Source organism: Teleopsis dalmanni, chromosome 1, assembly GCF_002237135.1.
Source record: "Teleopsis dalmanni isolate 2A chromosome 1, ASM223713v2, whole genome shotgun sequence".
NCBI classification, from domain to species: Eukaryota; Metazoa; Arthropoda; class Insecta; order Diptera; family Diopsidae; genus Teleopsis; species Teleopsis dalmanni.
The window spans coordinates 21,459,956-21,475,289 of NC_051846.1; the positions used below are offsets into that span (position 1 = coordinate 21,459,956).

The 15,334-nt window shown below is 25.4% G+C and overlaps 1 protein-coding gene across 3 annotated transcripts; it reads left to right on the plus strand.

Annotated features, from left to right (window-relative positions):
- Window positions 1–7,557: 7,557 nt before the first annotated feature.
- Window positions 7,558–14,262, plus strand: LOC119669173 (probable serine/threonine-protein kinase tsuA). 3 transcript variants are annotated; one of them, XM_038078976.1, is made up of 11 exons: window positions 7,558–7,684; window positions 9,022–9,177; window positions 9,244–9,399; window positions 9,567–9,764; window positions 9,826–10,038; window positions 10,248–10,271; window positions 11,625–11,781; window positions 11,854–12,173; window positions 12,241–12,335; window positions 12,853–12,943; window positions 13,170–14,262. In XM_038078976.1, the coding sequence occupies exons 2-11, from the start codon at window positions 9,067–9,069 to the stop codon at window positions 13,641–13,643; spliced, it is 1,839 nt and encodes a 612-aa protein (XP_037934904.1). In that variant the 5' UTR covers window positions 7,558–7,684; window positions 9,022–9,066; the 3' UTR covers window positions 13,644–14,262. The 3 variants fall into 3 exon arrangements, with proteins under 3 accessions (XP_037934904.1, XP_037934907.1, XP_037934905.1); XM_038078979.1 differs by lacking the exon at window positions 10,248–10,271 and having other exon boundaries at window positions 7,559–7,684; window positions 13,170–14,261; XM_038078977.1 differs by lacking the exon at window positions 7,558–7,684 and having other exon boundaries at window positions 8,910–9,177.
- The last annotated feature ends 1,072 nt before the right edge of the window (window positions 14,263–15,334 follow it).

Consider the following 15,334-nt stretch of genomic DNA (forward strand, 5'->3'; position numbering starts at 1 on the left):
AAAAACCTTTTAAGTGTTGACATTTTATTTTGTACATTTTTTTTCTTTATTAAATATTTCGAAAAAATAATTGAATATTGTTTGTTTTTAATATTCGTATATGTACTTCTATTAAATATATACTAAACAAATATTTATGTTTTATATACAATATTACTTATTGTGTACAAATAGTCTAAATATATATATATATCTATATACCCATCTTATACACATCTTGCTAAACCTGTATGTGGTATATTTTAATATTTGTTTATTTTTCTTTTAATACTTCTTAATTTATTTGCACATATTCTTAATTTTTGTATATATTTAATTTATAAAATAAAAATGATTTTCTTTATTTATAAAATATAAAGTATGCACACAGATAAAAACGCAAACTTAATATAGACATAAAAAAATTAAACTACTATTAACATATATAAAATTCAACACAATATATAATAACAATTCGAACTATGAATCTATTTTGTATAAAAAATAACATTATATTAAATATTTTATTTATTAAATATTTAAATGATTATCCAAAATAACCTAATGTTTTTTATTTTTTGTTGGTTATATTTTATAAATTCGAAATGCATAAAAGAATCCCCTAAAATTCTTCATATATAAGCGATAAAATAAAACAGAGTTGGTTGCAAAATATATGTATAAAATATAAATAAATAAATAGCATAAATTGCACAGTTTAACAAATTAACTACACTTAATAAAACACATATATAATATATATAAAGTATATATTTAATATATTTTAAAATATATATTTAATATATTATAAAATATGTATGTATTTTATATATATAATTTATTATAAAATATATATGTGTATATATATATTATATTATATTGTGAAATTATATATATAATATACATATATATTTGGTTTATTTATATAAAGCGCAACACGGCAAACTACCCACAGTATTGACAAAATGTTATATATTAACATATATTAAATTAATCTGAAATGAATTGAAACATTTTATTAAATTTATACAGTTTTATGTAAAACTTTATATATATTGCCAAATTAAAACAAAAAAAAAATAGAAAATACTATGTTTATATTTTGCCAAACGGATATTAAACATACTTTATATACACTTTCAAGTTGCAACTAAATAGTTACACTCTATAGAGGAAAAATAGTTTTTAAAAATAAAAAAAAATCAGAGAATAATATTTGCATAATTTTAGATAAACATTTAACAATAATGAAGTGAATAATAATACATATATAGCATAAGAACACATACATATATATAAACTAGAAGACGGGATTTATGGTGTACTTAAAAGTGTAGAGAATAGTTAAGAGAATAATGACTCCCTAGGAGCTCTTGAAAGATATGGATCAAGAATAAATTGTTCTAAAAATTTAGTACAGTAAAGTATGAATAAGATACTTTGACAAGACTTTAATCAAGTCCGTGGCAAAATGCTTCACGGGTATGGAAATTTCAGATAAAATCCTGACGCGACTAAACTTTACTATTCAGTTATATAATGATGCATTAACACTGAATAGACATATGTATCAATTTAACGGTTTGGTTCGTTTAAGGTGATATACTTCAGCCCGCCAAATCCTCACATTGGTTACATCGTGACTTCAATGTTTTTAATAGAATACTATGTTAACACTTACCGATACTTATTAAATGTGTGAATTTTGTATGAAAAAATGGCATATTATGTCACACTCAATAACATTTTGCAGTTAGTTTTTCCTACGTACAGATATGTGAGTACTATTGTTTTAGGTCCAAGACAAATGCTAAGATTGATGCAAGATTTAATAAGAGAGTAGGAAGAGTAATAAGAGAAGGATTTCATATATATGCAAAGTATATATGCATCACAGTTGATCAATGGAGTCATATAAATGCGATTGATCTCCATTAAAAATATTGTCAGTACGGTTCTACACAAACAGAGTGCAATTATACAAAACATACAATTATTTTAACATTTTGTGTAAATGTTGATTACACTCCTTTTTTATATTATTTCTGAGATATATTTTTCGCCACATATATATTATAAGTCATAATACAAAAAATCGTTATGGTCTTCATAGAATTTTTAATATTTTAATATTTATTAAGACATTTCTTGCCAACTATTTTGTAAAACTATTTGTGTGCTTTCTTCGTATATTGGTGCTGTTAGCTGTCTCTATTTCCTTTATCTTTTTTTGAAACTCTTCTGTACCATTTGGGACCTACTTTGTAATTTATATAAATTCAAATTAGTAGGACAATGCAAGTTTTCAATGTATTATTATTTTTCTACACACAGTTATCAAAACAGTTTAACTCATCTTTTTATAGAATTCATATCAGAATGTTTTTATAGCTGCACCTGACTTAAGTTAACTGCAATACTGTAAACGTACAATATAACTTAACCCTCAAGTTCTCAAATTTTGTTTCTTATTTATAAAAATTCCTAAAATTATTTCTAAAGTAAATAAGCAATATATATTCAAGAAAAAAGTTTGTGAGTAAACATCAACAATCCGGCATCAAATACTATATTTAAAATTTGAAGATTTCGCAGAATATCAAGTTACTAATAGCTGTTTAATTGTAGGCTACCTTAAGACATTATTGGAAACTATAGGGTTAAACTATAGGGTAAATGATGTTAAATATATAGTAAATATACTAGAAATTTATTATATAAGAAGTTTTGAATTTGTGTAAAACGGACCTACAGTAATGTATAAACACCAAGCAATATCTTCAAAAAAAAAATGATACCCGAACTATCCCAACTAATGAAGAAGTCGACTCTTAATGTTATATTAAGTACACTGCATAGATCCTGTCAATCGACATTATTTCATTAAACACTATTATATGTGACGATGTTTTGTAAATAATCTCCAAATAAAAGTATTTATTTTAAATAATTTATTGATAAAAAATAGACAAGTTTGCTAAGATTCAGTCCTTTAGCAGACTAATAAATTATAAACTTGTAATACACAAAACATCGCCATTAACATACATTCATACTTACATATATTAAAAATTTATAGTAAGCAAATACTTTATATGTTTGAGCATACCTGCAGCTACAATTATAGTTCGATGTTCCATAAATACTGAATGTAGCGTGCCCAACATAATATAATGAAGCAATTCCATTTCATGAATTACTAACACAATTGATTGTTTTGTCAATTCAATTAAAAGTTAAAGTTATACGTTAAATCAAATTGAGATAAGCTAAATTTAATTTATTAGTTAATAAATTGAAAAAAAAACTTAAATTAACTATATTTAACCATTTGACTTAAAATAAAATAATTGAGCGAATTTAATTATTTTTAAAATGAATGTAAACACTTAATTTAATTTTAATTATAAAATAAAATGACTTACCAAATAAGTATATCATTATATATGTATTAATTAATTAAAATTAATTAAATTGTATTCATTAATTAAATTCTATTAATTGAATTTTTAAAATTAAACAAATGAAATATTTTAAGCAATTTACTATTAAATAGTTAAATTAGAAAATACGATTAAATTATTACAATGTAAACAATAGTTTATGTGAAATTTCGTTTTTAAATAACGTTAGGTGTTACGTTTTCATACATTACGTTACGTTAACTTAACAAAACAATTACGTTAACTTAAGAAATTAATTACGTGAACTTAAGAAAATAATTACGTTAACTTAAAATAATAATTACGTTAAATTAAACTTTTGTAAATTCTACTCGTAATAGAAAATTTATAAAAGAATTACAGAAAAAAAAAACACTTACACTAACACACACACACACACACAAACGCAAAGTTAAACATGAATAATATATAATATATATAAAAAATAAAATAAAAATATTTAAAAATTGAAAACACATATAAACTATTAAATAGTTATTAATATTAAAATAATAATTTTTCAAACTATAGAAAGAAAATTTTTGAATACATTGAAAAAGTGTGGAAGAACGCACAAAATTGTCTTTGGAATTTATATATAGAACTAGAGATATATAAATATAGTAGAGCAACTTAAAAGATTTGATAACGTATACTGAATTTAATGGGAATATAAAATATAAAAACCATAAATGGATTGTTTAGTAGTAGCACTGTGCAGTATATACATATATATATACACATATATGCATACATTTACACATACGGATATATGAGAAAATATATACGACTGATTGTGAGCAATTCTTATAAAGGAACAAGGCAAACACTCTAACACAATAAATAAATTGAAAAACATTAACATTTACATATTAACACAAATAATATATGCCAAATAAAAAACTAATTATACTATGAAAATAAAATATATTTATCTTAAAATAAAATATTTAATAAAATGGCTTTTACTTTTCCATATGGATTATACAATATATTTTTAATGACAGCTAATAGTTATTGTATATTTTTCTTATGTTAATATCTTTTAATGTGTAGTAAATTTATTACTGAAATGAGTTAGAGTAAACGGTGCATTTCTAACAATTTTAGAGCTAATAAATTAGGCAGAGGTCACACAAGACTACATATCATAATTAATATAATATATATATGTTATTATAATAAAAATTTTAATAAGCATGGGCATGTGTTCTTTACATCTCGTTTAAACCAGCTATATATGAATAGTATTCTTTAAAATATGGAACCATTCTAATACAAAGAATACCTATGTTACATCTCATCTATATATCTTCCACCACCAACTATCTCCTGACAAAGCAACTTATTTGTCTTGAACGTATCCAACTGTTTACAGTTTTTACTACACTGGCAAAGACAGAGCAACGTCTATTTGTTTATTATAATATATGTCAAAATTTAAAATCTTATACTAGAAATAGGAAGAAAATATTCGTTGTGCCAGAGCTTTCAGCACAGATATTAATAATTAAGTTTTGACTAAATTACAAGCTTTAATATATTTAAAAATCAAAAATATATTTTAAACAATAACTGTTTCTAATATGCTGATATTTGCAAAGATATGTTATCGAATAGAATCAAAAGTAAGAAATCTACGTTGTTTTTATTTGATGTAATAATGTGTACTATTAATTAATTAATGTGTCCTATTGATATTTGCATAATATATTGAGTAATATAAACATTATCCTCCATTTTTCGTCACTAAAAACTCCGATGAAATTTTGCGACTGGTGTGAGCAATACTGACACGCAATCTATCAAGAGAAAACTAAAGTACTAAACATCAACCATATAATTCGGCATCATAAAAAAAACAGATTACCCAAATCAGAAGGGTTGTATTCCATCATAATAAAACCCGATGACAAACATTTTGATGACTTGAAAAAAATTGACGGAACTCGATTGGGAACTTTTAATACAATCACCGTATAGCACGGATCTTATACCAACTGGCTACCATTTGTTTCAATCTCTTCAAAACTGTCTTAATGTTAAAAAATTGGTGAAAAAAAGTGCTACTCATAATTTCTTGGTTATCAATTATTATAGAATTATTTTTCACCAATTATTACAGAAGATCATAAGCAAGAACTTTATTAAATTTGATTTTCAATAACGAAAATTTTTTTTTGCCAAAGTACGTGAATCCTTCTTTTATCACCTAAAATTTTGAAGTTTTCAATAGTAAATATGAATTTACAAAATCAAATAAAATAATATTACTCCTAACACACGATGATTTCAGTCGACTCAGATACCAAATTTAAATATGATAGCTAATAACTAAAAAATTTAAAATGAATATTATTTAAATATTCCCTAGGATCATATTCAAACAATTCCGCAGTTACTGTCATTTTAACTAGTAACTTTTTCATTAACAGTTGGACACTTATTGTAAACTCAAAACGTTTAACAGCAACTGGTTTTCATTACAATATAAATGTAGTTGGAATAAAATGAGTGAATAAAAATAATAAAAGAGATTTATTGACAAAAATTTTTATTAAATTCTAGTTTTAAAATTCATTCATGATAACTATTTAATAAAAAATTAGTGCCGTGTTTTTTAGTTTATTTGTGGTACATTATTACGGTTATTACGTTTAGGTTTACACCAAAGGTTGCTTTAAATTATGTACATTAAGATTAACGTACTCAACTCATTGCTTAGCTTATCTCGATAAACGTGTTGGATTTAGTTTTATTTGCCTCACAAAACTCACACAAAACAAAATTTGCACCCATCGTTATCATAATAGAATTTTTTGAAGCAGTATTTCTTTAGTCATTAGCCTTAAAAATTAAGGACATAATTGTTTCGTTTATATCCGCATTAACTTTTGTCAACTTTGAAGAGCTATTGCCACTAAGTCCCATCTCCTTAATGAGATAAGGGCGATAGTGTATACAGGATTAATCTCTATTTTTGATCACATTAAAAATTCACTAAAATTTATTAATTGTTGATGAAGAAAAATGCAGGAAAAATAATTTAAAAATAATTTAAATTTTACCAAATAAAAAATCACGTATAATTATAATACTTCAAGTAATAATTATAATATAAAAATGTTAAATTTTTTTTTTTTGTAATTAGAAAATAAAAAATATAATATTGATATATTGATATATATATATCAATAATGTTTGGATAGTATTGATATTATTTGAAATATAAAGCAGTAATATTTTTATTTTTAGAACCCCCCAGTGCAAGGTTTAATTTTTAGTGCAATTTTTTTAATTTGCAATTTTCTTATTGCAAATAATTTTAGTATTTATTAAGAAAAAATAAGAATTCAGATAAGAAACATTGACATCTCTGTCTCTGTAACTTCTTGTCCCTGCTATTTTCTTCATCTACGCGGCTAAATTAGCTTCAGCTTTTAAGAGCTGTTTTAATAATACTTCTTATTTCAGTATATATATACTTTATTTAATAAAATTAAATTAAATATTGAACAATTAATATATTTCAATTTTGTTATAATATAGTATTAATTTTTTATATATTTTTCAAATACATAGTTTATTGCGATTTGATATTACCACGTGTTTTTGTGAGATAATATTTGGTTTATTTTAATAATTATTATAATTGAATACTATCACTTCCTTATAATAATTGTAATAAAATATTATAAAATAAAAATAAGAAAAATTTATTTTTACATTAATTCTTTATTCAAAAGAAAACATAAAAAAAACAAACGGAAACATGCAACCAAACCTGCACGAAACGGAAATGTTGTCTTTTTACATATATAAATTTTTATGATATTTTATTTTTAACAAAATTAACTTATTTAAAATTTTTTTGTTGTATATATTTTGTTCAATTAACTCCAAAACATTGCAAAAATATATTGAAATACTTAATACAAACATAAAAGAAAAACAACATAAATACGTGAGCTTATCTCTCATTTGAATTTAATTTCCTGTTTTACACTCATTCTCGCCATATTGTCGAATTGATCAGACCAAATGCAAACAAATAACTCTACACACATACATAAACACAACAACAAAAAGCGTAAGCGGTGAGTAGTAGCAGGAGTGTAAAAGAAATTGAATTGAAATTCAGTTTTGCGTTCTGTTTTCTGGTTTATGGCAGTTTATTGTTAACGTGTGTGCTTTTATTAAAAATTAAGTTGTATTTTACTTAAAACTCTTATTGAAATTTATATCATTGGAAAGATAAGAAAGTAAGCTTTAATATATTATAAAAAAATGTTCGTTTTAAATTTTATCCTTATTAAAAATTTAATAATTTATGACTTCCGTTTTGTGCGGCGGAACTGGAAGCCAAAGGCATGCAAAAAATTTATGAGAGAGAAATATAAGAGCGTAAAAGTGTTTGTTTGTTGTTAGAATATTATTAATAACTAAATTTGTTAATAAATTATTAAAGAAAAATGAAATTTGTGTTAAAAGTGAATAGGTTTATTTTTTCAACAAAAAATTGTTTAGTAAAATTAATAATCTCCATGATTTGTTGCAAGTGGCCAAATATTTGACATTTGTCAGTGTTGTAAAATGCAAAATTTTTGTGGGACGCAAATAATTATTAAATAACTATTTGTTTATTACTTATGTTGAATTTATATATAACATAATAATATATATAACATTATAATATTATAATCAATTTTAAAAACTTAGTATATATCATTTTCGTGTTTACAATTATTATTGCCAATAAATATGTGGTTTATACAGTGTAGAGCGTATCTTGCTATGTTCAGTCTAATGATAGTCTAATTTTAAATACCACTAGTTGTAGGTATTATAGAATAGTGAATAGTGAATGCAATCAAAATCTATTATTAAAAAGCTGCACCGTAGATATCGTAATCGTGCCGTTTTAAACAAATATAATAAATGTATTACATTTTGTGATGCGTATTATTATATATAATAGTCACTTTTTTTCTGAAAATATTAAAGCTTCTACCTTTTTTATTAAGTACTGACTATAAACTACTTGTCTTAGCACGCTAAAGGATGATTTCACAGTCGTAACAGTCAAAACCAATTAAGCATTAATTGAGTCAATTAGTTTAGTATTGAGACTTAAATCAGTATTGGGACTTAACTTACGACTATGAATTAAGTCTATATAATTATAGTTCATAATTATAAAATTATGAATTTTTAAAAATAAAATTATATTGTTTCTTATAACAACAATATACTACTGGTTAAAATTTCACCAATATATATTTACTTAAATTTAACATAATTAGTTCTATGTATACTTCTGTTGCTATTAAAGGAGTCTTACAATTTCCCTTTTGTTTATCAACCGAAAAAAATACGATCTGTCAAAAAAAAACTAGCGTCTGTGAAGCATTTTTTGTTGTTCCTTATTTTCACTTTTTGTTTTGATACAACTACGAACGCTTGCACAAAACGGATGTTATAATAAATGTTAAAATGTAAAGAAGAAAGAGAGAATAGTGTGTGCTTCATATTCGCGGCAATATTTATATTATATATTAAAAATAAATATTTATATTTTTTTCTTTTTGTGGAAAATCAGAATTTAAACAATTTTGTGACGTAGACACCAAACGATCAAACAAACATGGTCGGTGGTGTCGGTAACAAGGTGGTGGCCACACTGCGTGCAGATGGCAAAGTTTATCCAGCGGAGGACAACTGTAATCCAATAGAAAATCTAGTTAATTACAAAATCGTAAGTAAAATATTTTTATGAAAATCTTACTCTATTTAACACAATTAAATTATTGTAATTAACCAGCGCACCGAAGTGGAAATGAACAAAAGTCTGAATACCATTGGTATACCGACAACAATTGTTGATTTAGGAAAGCAATTACTGCAATATGCACGAGATAGTGACGTTAAAGGTGTGCGTAATATGTTGGCTCGTGGAGCACCTTTTACATCCGACTGGGTAAGAATTTTGCAACAAATATGCCAAGTACATGTGCAAGCACCTGTCAGTATCAGCAACAGGTTGTACGAATGCGATTACTGCATGCATTTTGTTGCTGCTATTATTATTATTATTGTTAGTGTTTGTGATATTTGATATTAATGGTATTATTTTATTTTTAATAGTTGGGTATGACGGCGCTACATTTTGCTGCTATGAATAATCAATATGTTATATGTGATATACTGTTGAAAGGTGGCATCAATAAAGATGCTAAAACAAAGGTGGAACGCACACCTTTGCACTATGCGTGCTATTGTGGTCATGAACGTATTGTTGAATTATTACTATCCAAATCATGTTGTGTTAATTGCAAAGATATGGTAAATAATATTATTTATTTTTATATATAGTTTATTATAATTTAATATTGTATTTTCTTAGCTGCGTATGACTCCACTTCACTGGGCTGTCGAAAAGAGATTTAAGTCCATTGTGACTTTATTACTAAAATACGATGCTGATGTGACACCGATGTCTAAATTTGGTAGAACTCCAGTCTCACTAGCTGTACTAACTGAGCAACTTGATTTAATAGAGGAATTGGAAGCAGCCCGTCAAATACAACTGACAAAAAAATTAAGTGAGGCTCATGAGGTAAATATAACTTTACTTATAAGTTTAAAGATAAAACATAGTTTTTTGCTACACCTTAAGTTTAAAATTAGTTTTATAATATAAGCATTTATAAAGTTGTCGTTGTTTACAATTGTAAAAGTTTAATTTTGTGATTTTTATTCATCATTATGTGCTTACATCAAAAAACAAAAAAAATTATAAAATCACTCAACAACTTGGTTAAACAGCCAAAGGAAATCGACATAACGAGAGTACGTAGCAATTTATTTTACATATCTTTCATAATTTTCCTATAGGAAGATATACTATGTTTGGATATATTTTACATATTGTAGAAAAGAGCTAAAATGAAACAAACCATTTGAAAATTAAAATAGAATTAATATAATGTTTATATATAATGATGTTATAAATTGTTAGTTAGTGGAAACTTAATGATTAGAATTTTATGTGATTAAAACCTGAAGTCTGTCTTGTGGGTCAAAGTTTATAAGTATCGTTGCTGTTGTTTTTGTTGTACCCCGCGGGAATCTTCATGTGTAGTCCCTTTTGTACGTGGTGTACAGTATTTGGTCAATGAACTCTTCGAGTGGCTCCAGAACGTAGACCTGGCCATTCTTAGAAGCAATGTATAATATTAAATTTTGCTACAGTTAAATACTTATAAATACTGTAATATTATTTTATGTGATATTTTTGAAAATGAGATTGTTTAACCGTTCGATCAACTTTTTCTTTTAACACCTTTTCGCCATTCAAAAGATCTGACTAAATCTCTATATATAATACATAATGAGTATTATCACTATCAGCCAATAAGATTCCTAATTTATGTAGTCTTGCGGTTGCTAAAACAGGGCAGTGACAAAGCAAATGAGTAATATATATAAGATATTCTACATATATTAATATATCTTCTAAAAGTCAAACCATAAAACGGGTGTTGTTGCAAAGATTTATAAGACGAATACATGGGTAGTAGGGAGTAGGGATGGGGATAGATGGGTCGTTGGGCTCAGTTTTTATTTGTAAATTAGTTAAGATGAAATTATTATAAAAATTATAGTACACATGCAGTCCTTTGCAGGAAAAGTTTTATACATCTTATTACATTGAAATGCTTTACTACAGCAGTTTTATAATTCGTGATTAAATTATGTGGTTAAGTTCTAGAAGCAACTATCTCAAATAAATTGGACTTTAATTCATAGACTTTCAAATCATAACTTTACCAGACAATTTTTTGGTAAAGTTTTTTCACACTTTTAGTTCACAGGGTATTAACCAACAGATATGCATTGTGTTTTATATAAAATTATTTTAATAGACTCTGTAATATCGAATATGTTTTTAAAACTTTCATTTAAATTAGCACAGTTTTTAATTTACTAATTTTAGAGAACTACTTTAGTCCCCAAGCTAAAAAACGCGAATTCCTGTATCTCTTCAGACCGATAAGATGATTTGATTCATTTTAGCTATTCCTTTTAAAACAAAACCATCTCGTCTTTGTCTAAAAATTAACTCAATAAAATTCAAAATTGCTGTTAACTCTTTCGTTAATATATAAGTAAAAAATAAATATTAATAAATCATATATATAGAGGGAAACATCAAATGCTGTCAACTCGATAACAGGAATACAAAATGACGAAGAGAAACCTAGCGCTAAAATGGAAGTGGATCCAGAAGATGAACTGATAAATGCTAATGCTGGTATTTTTGCGGAGACTTCAATGCCTGACTTCGATAATATTAAAGGTATATATTTTATTAATTAATTTTAATTGAGATTTTATTAATCATTTTACTATATATTTATTTTTTTACTAGAAACTGGTACACTGGACAATTCAACAGTTAATTTACTGAAATGTCATGGCATTTCAATGCTCAATGACGAAGATGATAATTTAAAGAATTTATTAAACAATGCATTACAGAATGGAAGAAAATTAATGTTATCAGAAGGCGGTAAAATGTTATTAAATCAAACAAAAACACCACAAAATAATAATAATATAAACATTAAAAATAATAATAATAATACTAAAACTATAGCCGTAGTGAAAAGTGAAGCAGGGCAAAATACCAACCGCCAGACCATAACGATTAATCCGAAACTCAAGGACAGCTCAATAATAACGAAAAAAGTTTGTTTTACACATATTTCAATACCCTTTATATATTTAGTAATAATTTTTATATTCGTTATTATAGGGAGTACGCATACTGTCTTTAAATGATTTTAAAAAGTTATATGGCAATAATCCAAATGCACCGTCTTGTCAACCGATTTCAATAGCTCTGACAAAGTAAGCCGAATGATATGCATGTAGTAAATAAAATATGTTTCGCTTTAGTTTAATGATTATTTATTTAAATTTTTTTTTTTTTAATGTTATCCTACTGCATTACTGTTAATTTAATTTTTTGTGTTTATCATAAATTAACTCAGTAAATCGAGCAAACTTCAGTTCATTTTTCTAATGAAAATCCATTTAAACGTTCTTAAATTATGTAAAGTGCTTGTCATTTAAATTCGTAACATATACACAAATAATAAGTGGCATAAAATTTATATATAATATACAGTACTCACTCGAAACAAAACGTGACGTAATTACGCACAATTTGTTTGCTTTTAAGAGAATTGTTAATATTTAAGACTAGTAAATGTAAAGAAAAAATGGAACGTATTATGCAGAGTTCATATTAGCCAGTATTTGTTTACTAGAGAGCACTGTATATATATGTATATGTGTCAAAATTTGTATATATATTTTGAAATAGTAATTTAATAATTATTTACTTAAAATTAAATATTTTTAGTGTACGTTCGAAACATATATTGGAGGACATACGGAAAAATAATATTGATCAGAAACTTTTTTTCAATGTTAAACAATTACAAAGTCGACAGGTTTGTAATAAATTAGTAAAAAAAACAATATATTTTAATATTTATTATTATTTATTATGTTCAAGAAAAAGCATAATTAAATAAATATAAACGTGCACTATCAAATAAATTATTAGTTGTTTAATTTTGTATTATTTATAAGTATAATATTTATTAAAAATATCTTAGCTCATATTTTAATATAGTTCTGATCACTTTTAAAACGAAAAATATTAATTAATTACAGGTTAAAAAACTGAAGCTTGATGAAACATGTGCAAATGGAATTATTAGTACAGAAAGTCATATCGAAGAAGACGAAGAGCCTGCCACTAATATAATAAAACTAAATCCAAGTGATAGCGATGTTGAAATAACAGAAGTTGCTGAACCAGTACCAACACCGCAGCCTGTCCGTGTATTGCATACGAAGCGTGTGGAACACCCTAAGCCAATACCAATACGTCTACCCACCACTGCGAGAAATCAAGTACTGACGGCGAGTAGAAATACTATTGAAGGTCATAGACCATCGGCTATTGTTCCAATATTATCACAAGCAGAAATATGCCGACAATTGACAGAGCTACGAAAGCAAAATGTTGAACTGAAACGCAAAATGGATCTTGTGCTAAAGGAGAATGAAGAAATGCGGTCACGTCTAGACCGTTTAGAACAAGTGCAACTGGTTGAGAATACTGCCGATCTATCCGCTATGTAGCCGATACCTAATCATTATAATAGTACTCGAAAAGTGTTCTTACTTGTATATATAAATATATATATATATCAATCTAATACAGTTCTTCCCATAAGTTTTCAAACGAATCGCAGACTTTTAGTTTATGCTTAAGAAGTTTCGTGTTTCATAAATTCTGTACATAATTTTAATTTTATAAGTAAAAATTGAATATAAATTATATTAATTTAAAATTTTAACGATTTAATCAAAATGAATTTGTTCTTAATCACTTTAAACAGTGAATGATTAAAAATTACATATACAATACTAATTGTATTTATTATTGTTGCTGCCCGTATCGTTCCAAGCCGCTCTTAGGGAAATCTTACATGGTGCGCTTTTCTTTATAAGTGGTGAAACATCAATGGGATTGTTAAACGGCAAAACTCCATAAAATAAATGTTCTGGAACCACTATTATATTTTAGGCATACTCTTATAATGTAATTTATTATAGCCTAGAACTTAACATTGTATTTAAAGCATTGATATATAAGCAAGCATTTACGTTAATTGCTAACAATGTAATTTGTTGGATTTATTACATATTGAGTATGTATACTTTTGTAATTGTATTATAAGTAAAGATATACTCTTCATATACCTTAAATTATTGTTATTAAATAGAGTTTTTATATTTTTATAACAATTAATAACAACTGTTAAACTTTAATATTTTTATACAATGAAATTTTGTATTTAAGAATAAAATTATTTTTAAAATTTTATATGTAATTCTATAGATTTATATGAATGTTATACGTTTTAAGATAATATATTTTAAGTGTACTATTAAAGAATCTAATATAATTAAAACAAAATGTATTGTTAATTAATTTCGCATATCAAATTTCAAACCTTAAAAAATCTTTATAGTAAATTAATTTTTAATGGTCAAAAATATAATTTAAACTGTTTAGTGAGATACTGTTAAATATCACAGCATAACAGTGGATCCATAATTTGATGTTTATTGCTAATAATAAAGCAGATCTAAAGCAAAATCTGATTCTACAAGGTACCAGCGGACACGGACACTTAACAAAAGAGCACAATTACAACATCAACGACAAACTAAATAATGTTCGCATATTCAATTATGCATTATCTAAAAAAAATTTGCATTTGCTACTAATGCTTTTATTGAATTTGAATGAAAGTTGTTTATGTAATTTATTAGTGCTTGTTGATAAGCATTGCTTCGCAGTTGACTAAAATAGGGGTAATTACAAACGTCGGGATAGTTACAGACATCGGCATAGTATGTTATATTGTTTCCGACTAATTCGACATAAATACGAAAAATAATTCCTTAGTTCATGGAGCAGAAAAAAGTGTGAGAGGTGAGTCGCATTTTCAATAGTAATGTGATACATGGCTAATGAGTATTATGTTAATTAGCTTGTTTTAATAGATGATTATAAGAAAGTAGTGTATATAACAAATAAAAGCCCTTAAGCCTAAAATGTGTTACTGGAGGATAAAGGATTAACTGAAACTGATGCATGACAAAAGAAAACTTCTTAATCCTTAAATCTGTTACTATATTCTATTGGTGCATAATCTTATCCTATTTAGATAGGACAACTAATGAATAAAAGCAATGATAAATTATAACTGTTTTGGTTACTAATGTATTAAGCATTAAAAACAATAATTGTAACTTGGTCA